The sequence below is a fragment of the Lissotriton helveticus genome, chromosome 2_1 (assembly GCF_964261635.1).
Source record: "Lissotriton helveticus chromosome 2_1, aLisHel1.1, whole genome shotgun sequence".
Lineage (NCBI taxonomy): Eukaryota > Metazoa > Chordata > Amphibia > Caudata > Salamandridae > Lissotriton > Lissotriton helveticus.
The window spans coordinates 45,859,972-45,873,814 of record NC_136059.1 but is presented as its reverse complement, the minus strand read 5'-3'; the positions used below and the strand labels follow the sequence as shown (position 1 = coordinate 45,873,814).

Sequence of the window (13,843 nt, the reverse complement as noted above, 5' to 3'; positions counted from 1 at the left end):
GGGGTGTTTCCACAATAGACCAAGTATTCAGACTAAATCTGATATACTGGAGAAGGGGCGCTTATCGAGGGCGGCACCCTATACACGGTCTTTGTGGACCTGCGTGCCGCCTTCGCCCTAGTGCCAAGAGCAAAACTGTGGGAGGTAATGATAGAACTGGGCGTCCCAAAAGACATTCTCGCGATTTTGCTCAAATTACATCATAACAACTTTGCAAGGGTCAGATGTGGGAGAAGTGGGACGCTGACTGAAAGATTCCCCGTTCGCAGATGGGTGAGGCAGGGATGTGTGCTCGCACCAACCCTGTTCTGCCTCTTTGTGAACGGGGTAATCTCACATCTGACCGGGATAGCTAACACCGACGCCCCAAAATTGACTGGCAGCAGGGTGCCCGCCATAATGTTCGCGGACGACACCCTGCAGCTATCTAAAACCCCTCTGGGCATCCAGAGGGTAATTGACGGCTTCCAGGACTTTTGCACTGAAAGGGGCCTTGAAATAAACCCCCAAAAAACTATATTCATGATTATGAATCCTAAGTCCCAAAAGCGCCCAAACCCTTTACTCGGCTCTGTGCGGCTGGAAAGGGTACACATTATTGAGTATTTGGGGCTAACCCTAAACGAAAACCTAACATGGGGGGCCCACCGGACAAAAGCCAATATGAGGCTAGCTCAGAGGGCGGGGGGAATTATGAGAATCGCGTCCAAATCAACTTTTCGCCCTCTGTCCCCGGCTATTCAAATATATAAAATGCAGGCTCGGGGTGGTGCTACCTACGGGGGAGAGATATGGGGTCATACGTCACCTTCTAATCTACAGGTGACGGAAAATAAATTTATAAGACAACTTACAACTCTACCAACAAGTACCCCACTCATGCCCCTGAGACTGGACCTGGCTCTGAGGCCCATCACAGAAGAACTAGGGCTCAAGCCCCTAACATTTTGGCGCCGTATATGGAGCAGTCAGGACCTCGCTCCATATCGATCTGAGCTGCAGGAATTTTTAACCCTACCCAACGCTTCTAAGATACCCTGGATAAATTACATAAAGACAACAGGCGAGACCCTCGGTTTAACAGAGCTGTGGCTAGATCCTCAAAGGACAAGTACCAGGATTTCAAGAAAAACACTCTCCGGAGTATACTATGAAAATAGGCTCACCCGAGTCCAGGCAACTGCCCGGGAGGGTTCCCTGACGCACGCCTTTATGCTAATCAAGGATTCATACAACTTTGAAAGCGTGTGGGACGGTATGGCTCCTGCTCTTACAAGGAAACTCTATTTGCAGTGGAGGTATGGGACCCTTCCCCTAAAGACCTTCACTAAAGCATGGACTGGACATTTGTCGAATGAGTTGTGTCCTTCCTGTGCTAAATCTAGAGAAAGCAAAGTTCATGTCATCTTCTTCTGCCCTGTATACCGTAAAAGTAGGCGTTATTGGTTGATTCCATTACTTAGAAACCTGGGTTTCAGGACACTCCTTCCTGCATTCAGAGTTTTAAAAACAGATCTGTCCCAGTCAACGGTGTTTGCCCTGGCTAAATTTTTATCAGCAATGTGGTATGCCAGAACCCGACATATAAAGATGGCAGATGAGCATTGATAAATCGTTGCTTTTATATACTGTAATTCTTGTTTTAAATCCTTTTTAAACTCTTAATGATGATGAATTGTTGTACATCTTTAAGGATCAAATGATCAAAATAAAGATTTGATTTAAAAAAAAAAAAAAACTTCAAAGTTGTACATAAACCACGAAGGGAAAATATTCCAGCAGTTTATTTATCTAGACATCCACTTGGCATTCAAATAAAATAAGAATCTGAAGCTGAGAAAGATATATGTTTCATAAAGAATCAGAAATACCTGCTATATTTCAGAAAACAAGCTGATCGGTGCGCCATGAAAGGATGGAACAATTCAAGAAGTAAACATATGGAAGCATTTAAATAATGCAACACCATTTTAATCCAGGATAAGAAAAAGATGTTTTAGCATTCAAAAATATACAAGCTGAGTTAACAGCGTTTTCATCAGGTATTCTTTAAGAGGCAATACATTATACCTACCACTCATTTTACAAAGACCTGTCAATGATTTAGCTCATGAGAGTCACAGAGGAAAATCAGCAACACAGAATTTTAAAGGGGTGAAATGTGGTATCCAGTGTTCAATGGCAAAGAGGTACTAAAAGCATGTAATTTACACCAATATACTGCAAAAGAGAAGAACACAGAAACAAGTGTATTGTTCAAAATTAACAGATGCAGTATGTTCCAATCTAGCATCAGACTTGTATGACCCTTTAGATTCTGGACACTACTTATTTTTCATAATTGATAAATATTCAGGTTTCCCAGTTGTGAAAGTTGTATCATAACCTTCAGAATCAGTAGAATCTCCTGTACTAGATGATAATTTTTTTACTTGGGGAATAGCAGATGTGTTCAAGACAAATAATAGAGCACTGTTCAGTGGAAATTAATTTAGAAACTTCATGAATTACATAGGAGTAACACGGAGAAAAATAACGCCAATGTGGTCACCAGTAAATGTAATGGTGGACACTACAGAGAAAGCCATTCAAAGAGCAAACCATGTTGAAGGACTCTATGAAAAAAGACCTACAAAGAGCAAAACTGTCTCAGATCTCTGTAAATCAAGCCCTATGTCAAGTATTACATGATTATAAAAACATGCCACCTGGCTCTATTGAAAAATGCGTTTCTAAATTTAGGATTGGACAACCTTGACAAACTCATTTACCACATCTTCCAACAATCCCGCCAAGAGAAGCTGATGAAATTGTAAAGAGAGATAAAGAAGGTAAAATAAAATATTAAATACTATGCAGATCAGAAAAAAAACAATCAGGAACAAAAATATCAGATTGGAGACTTTGGGCCCGATTACGATCTCCGCCTGAAAGCCTCCGACCTTAGGTTGGAGGCTTTCCGACTGAGATCATCGGTTGCACTTCCAACCACCTAATTACAATTTAGGCGGTTGGAAGGGAAACAGACTGGTCATGCCGGCTGGATTCTGACGGGCAGAAGGAGCCCGTAGGCCAGTCGGAAACCAGCCTGTAATCCATAGGGACGGCGTTTTACACCATCCAAAATTACGATGCTCGGTTTCCGGTAGGCTTTCCAAGCCTATCGGAAAGGAAGTTTGAGGGGCCCTAGCCGCGCCACCTTCAGTTTGCAGCCTCTGGGTGGGGGCTGAAGAGGCAACTATGGTGCCCCCTTGGTGATCCCTGCACCGTGTGGCAGGTCCAGGAATGAACACAACCTCCCATTTCCCTATGGGAGCTTGTGCTGTGGCTGGTTTACAGCCTTAGCATATGCTCCCATAGGAAAATGTATGCGACTGCACCATGTGCGGTCACATCATACTGAGGAGGTCGGGAACACCGACCGGATGTTGGTCTGTAGCAGGGATTCTGCTCATACACAGAACTGTGCATAGAGACTTGGAACCGCAGTGAAACTCACCTTAGTAGCCAAAATCCCCTACCAGACTAGCAATCAGTGTCTCATTGGTTCTTTCATACCCCCAATGATTAGACAACCCAGAACATGGAACTTAGAATACCTCAGGCAATGTGGAAGACATGAACACTCTTTCGTTATACTCTCATATCAGTCCATAACGGGGAGTAAATGAAGACACGTGCAAGTTTGAAATATTTATTTCTAATGCCATGTTCTCAGGCGCAGTATCTTAGCTAATACAAGCAGACATATTATAAGCAACAAAATTATCAGCATAGTTACTATTCCATAAAATACAAAAGGAGAAAGCATTTTAAAATGCTAAATGGAAATAGGCTATGTTACACCTAGATTTCACACTCCCTTGCTATTAGGTTATTTTATATCTACAGAAGGTCTCTTGGGTTTACAATGACGGCCCCATACCTCCGGTCCTAGTAGAAATCGATCACATCATTTTCTACACCAGCTCTCGGCATGCGAATGTTCTCCAAAGTGTGTGTTTGCATGCCTGCGCAGTGCATTATTAAACACACCAAAATCAGAGGTGGCCACAGCTGCATATATGTTATGTCTAGAACGTGCGCTGATCAGACCGGACAACAACCACTGTGTTGAAATAACCTTGAAGGCCCTGGCACTCAGTGTTCAGACAAAGCTTACCAAGCAAAGCTGCTACTCTAGAAAAACATATTATTCTCGTGTGAGGCAAAACAGTCTGCTAGACTCTAAACATTTGTAATAATGTGTGCCGTGTGCAAAGGCAGTAAAAAGGAAAAATGGCATTTAAACTTCTAATAAGCTCATGCTAACTTAACACAGTGTAAATGCAAGACACATCCCCATGCCAGGTCGGACCAGTATCCACAACAGTGTCGCAACATCGTAATATTGTAATGTGTTGGTAAAACAATGATAAATAAAATAACACTCTATAGTTTATCCGTCTACTTTGAAAAAACAGGAATACATGGCTCAGCATTTACAGCACAAGATGTTGGCAAAACGGTAACAGGAAGCAAGTCAAACAGCTGAGTAAAGAAACAACCTACAACTAAATTTAAAAAAAGTGATAGATGAATTATAAGATCTACAACAGTTTTCAATAAACCATAATATTTCATTGAACATTGTTAATTTGATTGTAACTTATTTATTTGTTTATTTCCTTCTTTCTTTTCCTTCCTTCTAGTTCTTTTTCTATTTCTTATAAAATTCAAAATGGGGAAGGGATTTAATGATGTAGTATGTAGTATCAGGAGAATGTTATTCATAGAATGTTTGGATTGGGACGGGATTAGCATTGCTGCTGTCACTGAAGCAGAGCTTTTGTAGAAGAATAAGTTTTTCATCTAGTTGGATCCGCCTGTTTATATTTATTGAAGACACTATAAAAGTAAGACAGAGGGGATTCATGTTCAGCATCTTCTTAAAGTAATCTGAAGTATGACTAAAATATGTCTTGATTAATTGCAGAAATTGTCATCACATCAGGGGGTGAAAATGTTCCGCCGGTTCCCATCGAGAATGCCCTGAAGGAGGAAGTGCCCATCATTAGTAATGCTGTGTTAATTGGAGATAAGAAGAAGTTCCTATCCATGCTGATCACTCTGAAGGTAAGAGGGGAGTTATCAGACATGTCAGTAACTCTGAAGACAAGAGTGAGTAGCATTGTAAATTATAGGACTGTTCTTTGTAATAGTGAATTTGAAATATTCAATGATACAGCTTACCTATGTGTGATATATCTTTAGATCTTATTACTATAACTACTGATAGAGAGATAGACAGGGTAGTTATAGTTAGGTCCGCATTTCTATAGGAAATGCGTTTTATGTGTTGCTAATAACTTTGGGATCGTTTGATGAATCTCAATGAACCTTTTTGAAAAACGTGTTTTGTTTTGGCTAGTTTGTGCATGGAATGTGCAGGGTGATCAATCAATCAGGGCCTGAGAAAAAAGAGGGGTCCCGAAACACAAACCCCCAAGCATTTTCCATAAACTTCTTTTGGCAAGGCTACAGCAAAACCTGCCAAAAAGTATTACATCAAATTTTGCAGGAAGCTAGATCTTGGTCCGCAGATTGTGCTTTTTGTGCTTTGATGTGAATCTGTTAAAAAATATTTGTATAACTGGACAGTTGAATTCAAGGGACTACGGTGAAGGTCTTTTGAATCCAGTTTAGAAAAATAGAGCATTCTGATTGGCCCAGAGAGCTTTTTTGCCCCTAGGCCTACTTGCTTCAACGGGAGGTAGACTCTCATTGGAAAGAATGCTCTGATTGGCCAGCAACATGCAAAAAAGGTTGCTAGCAGCTACTACAGGACTTGGAGTCTTAGTCACCTGTTCCGATTTTTAAAAAAATCATATAATGGAGCAGGCCATGGATACTCTGCAATTTTCTTGCAGGACTGCTGCGGGAACATAGCAAAAAACCCAAAATTGGGACCTTGAATGCATTATTTAATTAAGGGGAGAGGGAGCGCCGCCACCTCCCTAAGCAATTTGGTCCGGGCAACCGTATACCCTGGGGGCCACAGTATTTATTATGTCATTTTATTAATATCATTTTGCATGCTGGTGTTTAATGAAGACAACGCACACCACATACAGGCACCCATCACATGCATAAGCACCATGTTTATACTCATATACACAACACATAAGCACACTCACATCAATCAAACGCTGCACATAGAAACACACACACTAGAATGCCCATGCTACACACAGATGCACAAAAACACCACAGCTATGCACACACACGCATACAAAACTCACACTCCTCAACCTGCACATGTGCATATGGAGATCCCAGATTCGAGACATACACAAGCACACATTCTTACAATTAACAGACAGGGTCTAGAAAACTGTGTGCGTTTTGATGTTCTGCGGTCATGTGATGAGATGCTTGTTGATTCATATTTAGTAAATCGAACCCCGGGAGATGGGGTATCATTGGCCGAATATTGTTCAAGGAGGGGGACTATGCAGCCCCCTCCACATATTTATTAAAACGGGTCCAGGGCCGTGGAGTTCCAGGGGTAGAATATGGCTTGGGGAGGGGGATTTTTTACCCCACCCCATATTTAATAAATTGGTCCCTGGGGCATAGGGGCATAGGGGTATAGGGGCCGAAAACAGTTTGGGGAAGGGAGCAGTGCTCCCCCTCCCTTTAATTAAATAATGTGACCTCGGGCACCCTTTTTATTTGTTTTTGCTGTGATCCTGCGCGAGTCCTGCGGGTTCACGCAAATATTATCAGGGTTTTTCTTTTGCAATGTTGGTCTGGTGGGTCCTTTCTGGGTCCCCCTTATGAGGCCTACCCTAACCCCTTCTATGAATTTTGTTGCTCTAAAGTTCAGGACAGTCCCTGAGTCCTGTAATGGCTTCCAGCAACATTGGTCTCACGTTGCTGGCAGCTAATAAGAGCACTCGCTCCCATGGGAGTCAGACTCTCACAGGAGCAAGATGGCCCAAGGGAAAAAGAACCCCCATGACCAATCAAAAAAGTCTATTTTAAAATTTTGGTTTTAGGGATTTGAGAGACAGAGAGTCCGGCGAACCCAACCGTCAATATTTTTTAACCTTTTTCTCAAAAACTACTTATACCAAATCACAAAAGCCACAATCTGCGGACCAAGATCTAGCTTCCTGTTAAATTTGGAGTATTTCCATTCAGCTGTTTTTGCTGTAGCCCTGCCTATAAAAGTCTAAGGAAAATGTATCGGGATTAAGTGTTTTGAGACTTCTTTTTTCTTGGCTCCCACTTAAGAGATAACTCCGAAACATTTCATGCACAAACCAGGAAAAAAGTGAACTTTTTTCAAAAGTTTTGTGCAGATTAGTCAAACAGTACCAAAGTTATTGGCAACACAAGAAACACATTTCCTATGGAAACTCTGACCAACAATTCCTACTCATATATGTATGTGTGTGTGTGGGTATATAATGTCACTTTAGCCTTTGTTTTTAACAGTGAAAAATAAATAAATATATATATATACACACATACACACATACATATATATATACATATATATTTGTATATATATATATATATATATATATACACACACACACACATACATATATATATTCACTGAAAAAACCATAGGTTATAGACCATATATAGTTAGGAATTAGCATTTAAAAAACCTTATTTTACTCACACAAAACCATTGAAATTCCATATATAGTTAGTTGCACTAACTATATATCGCGCACCCGCAATCCACTGCTGATCATGTCACATATTACATCATTCATGACATGGTCAGTGACATCACTGATGACATCACTGATGACATCTCAAATGACATCACTGATGACATCACTGATGACAACATCCAGTGACTGTATGTTTCTGTAAAGTTAAAATATGTCTTACATATTGAAGAATGAGTGGATGTATAAGTGTCTGGATGAAGAATTTAGTAGGTGCGTGACTGACTGTATGAGTGAGTGATTAAATGTGTCTCACTGAATGCATGGGTTAGTGACTAAACTGTCTTAATTTGTGCATCATTATGTCTGTTGTGATGTAAACTGCTGCATGTGTTGATCATTAGCTATACGAGAGGCTATATGTGTTATTAATTGGTTGCCCAAGTATTTCTATGGGAGATTGAGTTTGTGTGGGGGTGGCTGGAAGGTGTGTGACTCTGTGCATAGATGTGTGAGCAGTTTATTCACTAGGTGTATGAGTTCAAGAGTGCATGTGGAAACAGCTACATGGGCAGTTGACTGTGTGCATGAGTGTATTGATGAGTGAATGGATATCTCAATGCTACATGTCATAGTAAGTACATATGTAAAACACAGTACATGTGAGAGTTGGCATATATAAATAACTATGCATGAGAGCCACTGAATGAGTGAGTGGTTGTATCGATCATTGTGAACTTGTATCAGGGATTGTATAAGAGAGTAAATATGTGTTAGTATATGTTTCAATAAGTAAGGTGTGTTTAACTGTATAGTTGAAGAAATGGAGGTGAGATTGTTTCTTTGCATGACTGACTGGGTGTGTGAGTAACTCCATGGATGAGTGTCTGTATACACTGAGTGTATCTAAGGTTATATTAGAGTCTGAAGAGGTTTATCGTATTAGCACAAGAATGATGTCAAATGAGATGTCATCAGTGATGTCATCAGTGATGTCATTTGAGATGTCATCAGTGATGTCATCAGTGATGTCACTGACCATGTCATGAATGATGTAATATTGGACATGATCAGCAGTGGATTGCGGGTGCGCGATATATAGTTAGTGCAACTAACTATATATGGAATTTCAATGGTTTTGTGTGAGTAAAATAAGGTTTTTTAAATGCTAATTCCTAACTATATATGGTCTATAACCTATGGTTTTTTCAGTGAATTTCAATGGTTTTTTAATAGCAAATATCATAAGCTGTCGAATGTCAAGTACGTGGTAAGTAAAAACATTTTCGTGTTTATGCACACTGATCTGCTTTGAATGCTGCCCCCCACCCCTTATTTCTATTAGGAGTACTCTCTCTTTGCAGATAGTGAAGGGTAGTTAACGCAGGCCTTTGCCCCCGTTGTAATCCGTCGTGCCTGCTTCTCTCTCCATTTGATTGATTGTTCTCTTTGGTTCATTCTCTATTTACAAACAAGCACAGAGTCGCAATACTCTGTTTAGTCTTTGCAGATAGCTAAAAATCGTGTAAAAAAACAAAAGGAATCGAGCAAAATCAGTAGGCCACTAATGGGATCTCTTTTTGACCTCCCTAAAATAGAAACATTAGGAACAACCTGTTGATAATACCAATGTGTATGTACATAAGCGGCGTTCATTTGTGTTCACAGTACCCCTTGTTGATTGTTTGAATCGAGCATTGAATTGTTCGAAGTTGGTTCTCTTAAGAATCTTCTCTGCCTGCAAACGAGGAAGAATAGGAATATTCTCTCTCCCTTTGCAGATAGTGAAGGGTAGGTAACGCAAACCTTTAACACGTCGTGCCTATTTCGTTCCTCATTGATTGATTGTTTCCCCAAACATTGACTGTTTGGGAATTGGTTCTTTTTGGAGGTATTCCCTGTTTGCAAATATACGTAGGAAAATCTTTGCAAATAGTGAAAGGGTACGTAATGCGGACCTTTCTCCCCCGTTGTAATCTGTCATGCCTATCTACTCCCCACTGATTGATGCACCTGTTTCACCCGGACCATTTACTAGAGATACGTCATCTGGCCCGACCAGAGAGCACCCCTAGTGAAAAGGACATATGCAATAATAACGAAGTGATCACTGTATCCTGTTAACAGAAACTTTAGCATGAAACAACCTGGAAAGAAAAGAATAGGAAAACGAAAATCAGTAGGCCACTGATGAACATGAACTTTTATTAAACAACGAACAAAGAAACGATAACATAACGTAATGATAAAACCTATTAATGTCCTAGAAACAAGAAAACGTTAAAATATGCCAGTGGTGAGAGACCAGAAAAACAGTAAGAGAAACCAAATCACCCCTCTCTGTCCCACCGCCTGCCACGCCAAAAAAATCGATAGACTAGGGAAAATGCAAGTCAGTAGAACATCCGCCCCCACTCTGGAAACTTCCAAGGTGGGGCAGGGTTGCGGCTACGCCCAGCCGGGAGCAGCCCATATAAGGCGGGTCCTGCTGCCACGCCTCGGCCAGGAGACCATCACGTAGGGTGTAGCAGGAGGAGAGGCCGAGGCCAGCGGGACCCGGCCAGGGGATTGCCTTTACAACGCTGAAGAGTTGCAGGGGGGGGGAATGTCTCCTCGACCTTCCCCTCTCTCTCCCAGTCCGGCCGCGGTGGCCCTTGACAGTTTCAGGTAGTCCCGCCACATGCTCTTCCAGTCCGGCCACAAACGGTCGGGGGGCCGAGGCCGACGGGATCCGGCTGCAGCCGATAAACCAAGGAACCCGTTCATGGGGCCAGAGCCAGGGGCGTCCGGCCGACATCCACCGGAAGCCCGGCCCGAAGACGGACGGGACACTTCTTCTTTCTTGAATAATGGCTGCGACAACACTGGGGGGGGATGTCTTGCACATGCCTCCGACCCCCCCCCCCTCGTCCTCATCGCCTGGTCCGGCCATAACAAATCTCAAGCGAGACGCCGTGGGGTGCACTGGGAGGGAGAGACGGTGCGAACAGGCCTCTCCCGCCTCCCCAGGTGGAGGCTTCCCAGCTGCACCCTCAGCGCTCCAGGCGCCCGGAAAAGGGTTCTTCCACTGTGGCCATGCTGCAACGTCTCGCCCGGCAGGGTGGAGCCCGTCCGCTCATTTGACCCCGCGATCGCCAGTAGCTACCGAACTCTCAAAATGGCGGTCGACCTGGCAAGAGCGGGCCCAGCATAAAGAAATGGCCCGGTCACTGGTTGACTCCACCACCGTAGTCCTCCACGACCTTGAAGATTCTAGAGGAGCCGCGGGAGTCTCCGACCCCCGATGGGGAATGACTGCCATGATCGCCCGTGGAGTGACGAAACTGTATCCGCGGGACGTCGCCGCCCCCATGCTGGCGCCAGCCTCACTTTGAATTACTAGAATCCTGCAGACCTCAGTTCCGGTGAAAGCACAGTGTGACCCGGTAGGAAAAATTGTTGCACCCCCTCCCCTTTTTGACTGATAGTTCAAACCACCGATCCTTTCCTTTGCCCTTTTAACGGAACTTTGGACTGCCTCCCCCTCTTTTACATTTTCTAGAGAAAACAAAACATTAACCACTACATTAGCATAGCAGTTGACACCAGAACTGTTTTCAAATTGAAAACCAACAACATCTTCAACAGAATCCTTTTTGTTTCTGCTGTGACCCTGCTACAGCACAGGCATTGTCCCCAGCAGTAATTCTGCAATGCCGGTAAGAATAGCTGTGGTGCCTACTGGACTCACTCACCCCCGCGGCGCCCCACGCCGTTATTTGCTGGGCGGCAACTTACTAGACATCACTTTCGTGCCATCTAGATTTCAGCGCGTTCTGCTGCCTTGGAACTATTCGCACAACAGACTGCTACTGACGACCCACCCCCAGGCAACATCTTCTGAATTTTCATAATTTGAAAGAACTAGTAACATGTCCTCATCAGGAATTCAAAAGAAATTGCCACGGTCTCTTCGTTGTTTAAATGTTTTTACTGTTTTTGTTTTGTTGTATATATTTATATGTTATTAAAGTTTTATATTCCTACTACTTTGTTGGAGTGCTATATATTTTTAATGTGACACATAATTGTAAAAACTTTGATGTACAAAGAGTCATTCCTGGAATCTTCCGCTTCAGGCTCGGTCCCCTCCCCAATCACAATACAGGATGGTTTTCAGATAGTAGGAACACGTGTGGTGTGACGGATCTCATCGGGTGTGGGCCTTGATCTACTATAACTCCTTTGAAGAGGGGTGATTCTTTACAGCTGGAGCCATAAACTACATCTGCAGGGCTAGCTGATAGCCTGGACAATCGGACACAGAGGAAGAGGAGTGTCAGAGGGTGCGGTAGTGAATAGGGCGAAAGGGAGGTGTCGGGCGGGCACAGAGTGTGATTCTCAGGGAAGAGCAGCGCAGATGGGGGGAGGTTTATTGCCCATGCATAAGACAGAGAGCGGGGGTGACCAGTGCCTGGGGAAGATGCTTGCGAGGGTGGGGAGCCATGCTACGAATCGACAGCGTGCAGAGAGTGGGTCTGGTCAAGGCATCTAAAATGGCTGCCGTACACGACAAAAGTGTGGCATTTCAAAAAAGGCAAGATGGCGCAAACAATGTTTTTCAACACTTCCTCATTTCCTTCGAATCGAACGTTAACAGACGTTGGTGCATATTACCAAAGTTAAGCGATATTTATCGCTAACAATGCTTACCAACGAATTTTTTACCGCTAAGCATCGTCAGAAATTATCGAAGATAAACCTTGCTATTATCAAGGTTTATCGCAAATGCGATAATAAACGGCCGCAATGCATGAATATCGCTAAAAAGTCAGCGATATTCATGAATTACCGAGCTAATGCTCTTAGCCATTTTATCCACCTCCCATTGGATAACATGGCTAAGAACTGCTCAGGGCAGGTGTTACTTTTTGGAGATATTCGCGCTTAGCGCGAATATCTCCAAAAGTTGGTAATAGGAGATAGATATCTTGCATGTTGTAATGCAAATTATTGTGGTATATGGAACTCATACCATAATCTCTCAGGAAAGCAGAAACTGATCCTTTTGGGACTGCCTGAAAAGGCCTAGGGGGTGAGGGGTACTCTACTTTGCCCCCTTTTCACGTTCCGAACTATTTTATTTTACTCTCTTCTGTAATTACACAAAATAGCAGCGATAAGATGCATCGGAGACACACAGTGAGAGAAAGGAGGCCGGAGATGAAGAAGAGATGTCAAATACACATTGGAGATAATATAGTGGCAGAAGGGAAGTAAATATGAGTAAACTTACCATGTAACATAAAAATGTTGCACTCTATACTATAAGTCTCATTTTATACTACAATCACTTCGCTACAACCTCATAAATTAAAAATAAAAATGAATAATGTCTCAAACAATTTTTGATTTCTAAATATAAATGTATTCTTCAGAATTTTCTAAATTTGAAAGAACTAGTAACATGTCCTCATCAGCAATTTCCTCATGAAAAGTCTGCAATGATGATTCTTGTAACTCTATGGTCTCCAAACATTCGATAAATTCGCCATCAACAGATTGATCAAAAAAATCATTCAAGTCATCTCCTCCTTGTGACAATATTTCATTATTGGTGCTGTCAATTTCAATCAATGTAGTGGAATCATTCAAGTCATCTCCTCCTTGTGACAATATTTCATTATTGGTGCTGTCAATTTCAATCAATGTAGTGGAATCATTCAAGTCATCTCCTCGTGACAATATTTCATTATTGGTGCTCTCAATTTCAATCAATGTAGTGGAATCATTCAAGTCATCTCCTCGTGACAATATTTCATTATTGGTGCTCTCAATTTCAATCAATGTAGTGGAATCATTCAAGTCATCTCCTCCTTGTGACAATATTTCATTATTGGTGCTGTCAATTTCAATCAATCTAATGAAATCATACACGTCATCTCCTCCTTGTGACAATATTTCATTATTGGTGCTCTCAATTTCAATCAATGTAGTGGACAATTCAAAAGAAATTGCCACGGTCTCTTCATTGTGAGCCATTTTATTTTGAAATTGCTTGCTGTAAATTGCAGAAAAAAATAATCACTTTCATTTATCGTTTTTAGTAATACATAATATAAAACTAACTTTATCAAGTATTTAGTATAACAGAAGGACTGCAAATAAATAACAGAAAACATTTTTCAAATTAT

The 13,843-nt window shown here is 42.1% G+C and overlaps 1 protein-coding gene across 1 annotated transcript in view; it reads left to right on the top strand.

Annotated features, from left to right (window-relative positions):
* Positions 1 to 13,843, top strand: part of LOC144817693 (long-chain-fatty-acid--CoA ligase ACSBG2-like) — a 383,515-nt gene that overhangs the window by 307,933 nt on the left and 61,739 nt on the right. The window contains exon 12 of the mRNA XM_078674441.1: positions 4,976 to 5,115. Coding sequence (XP_078530567.1) covers positions 4,976 to 5,115 — 140 coding nt within the window. The remainder of the gene's footprint in view (positions 1 to 4,975; positions 5,116 to 13,843) is intronic.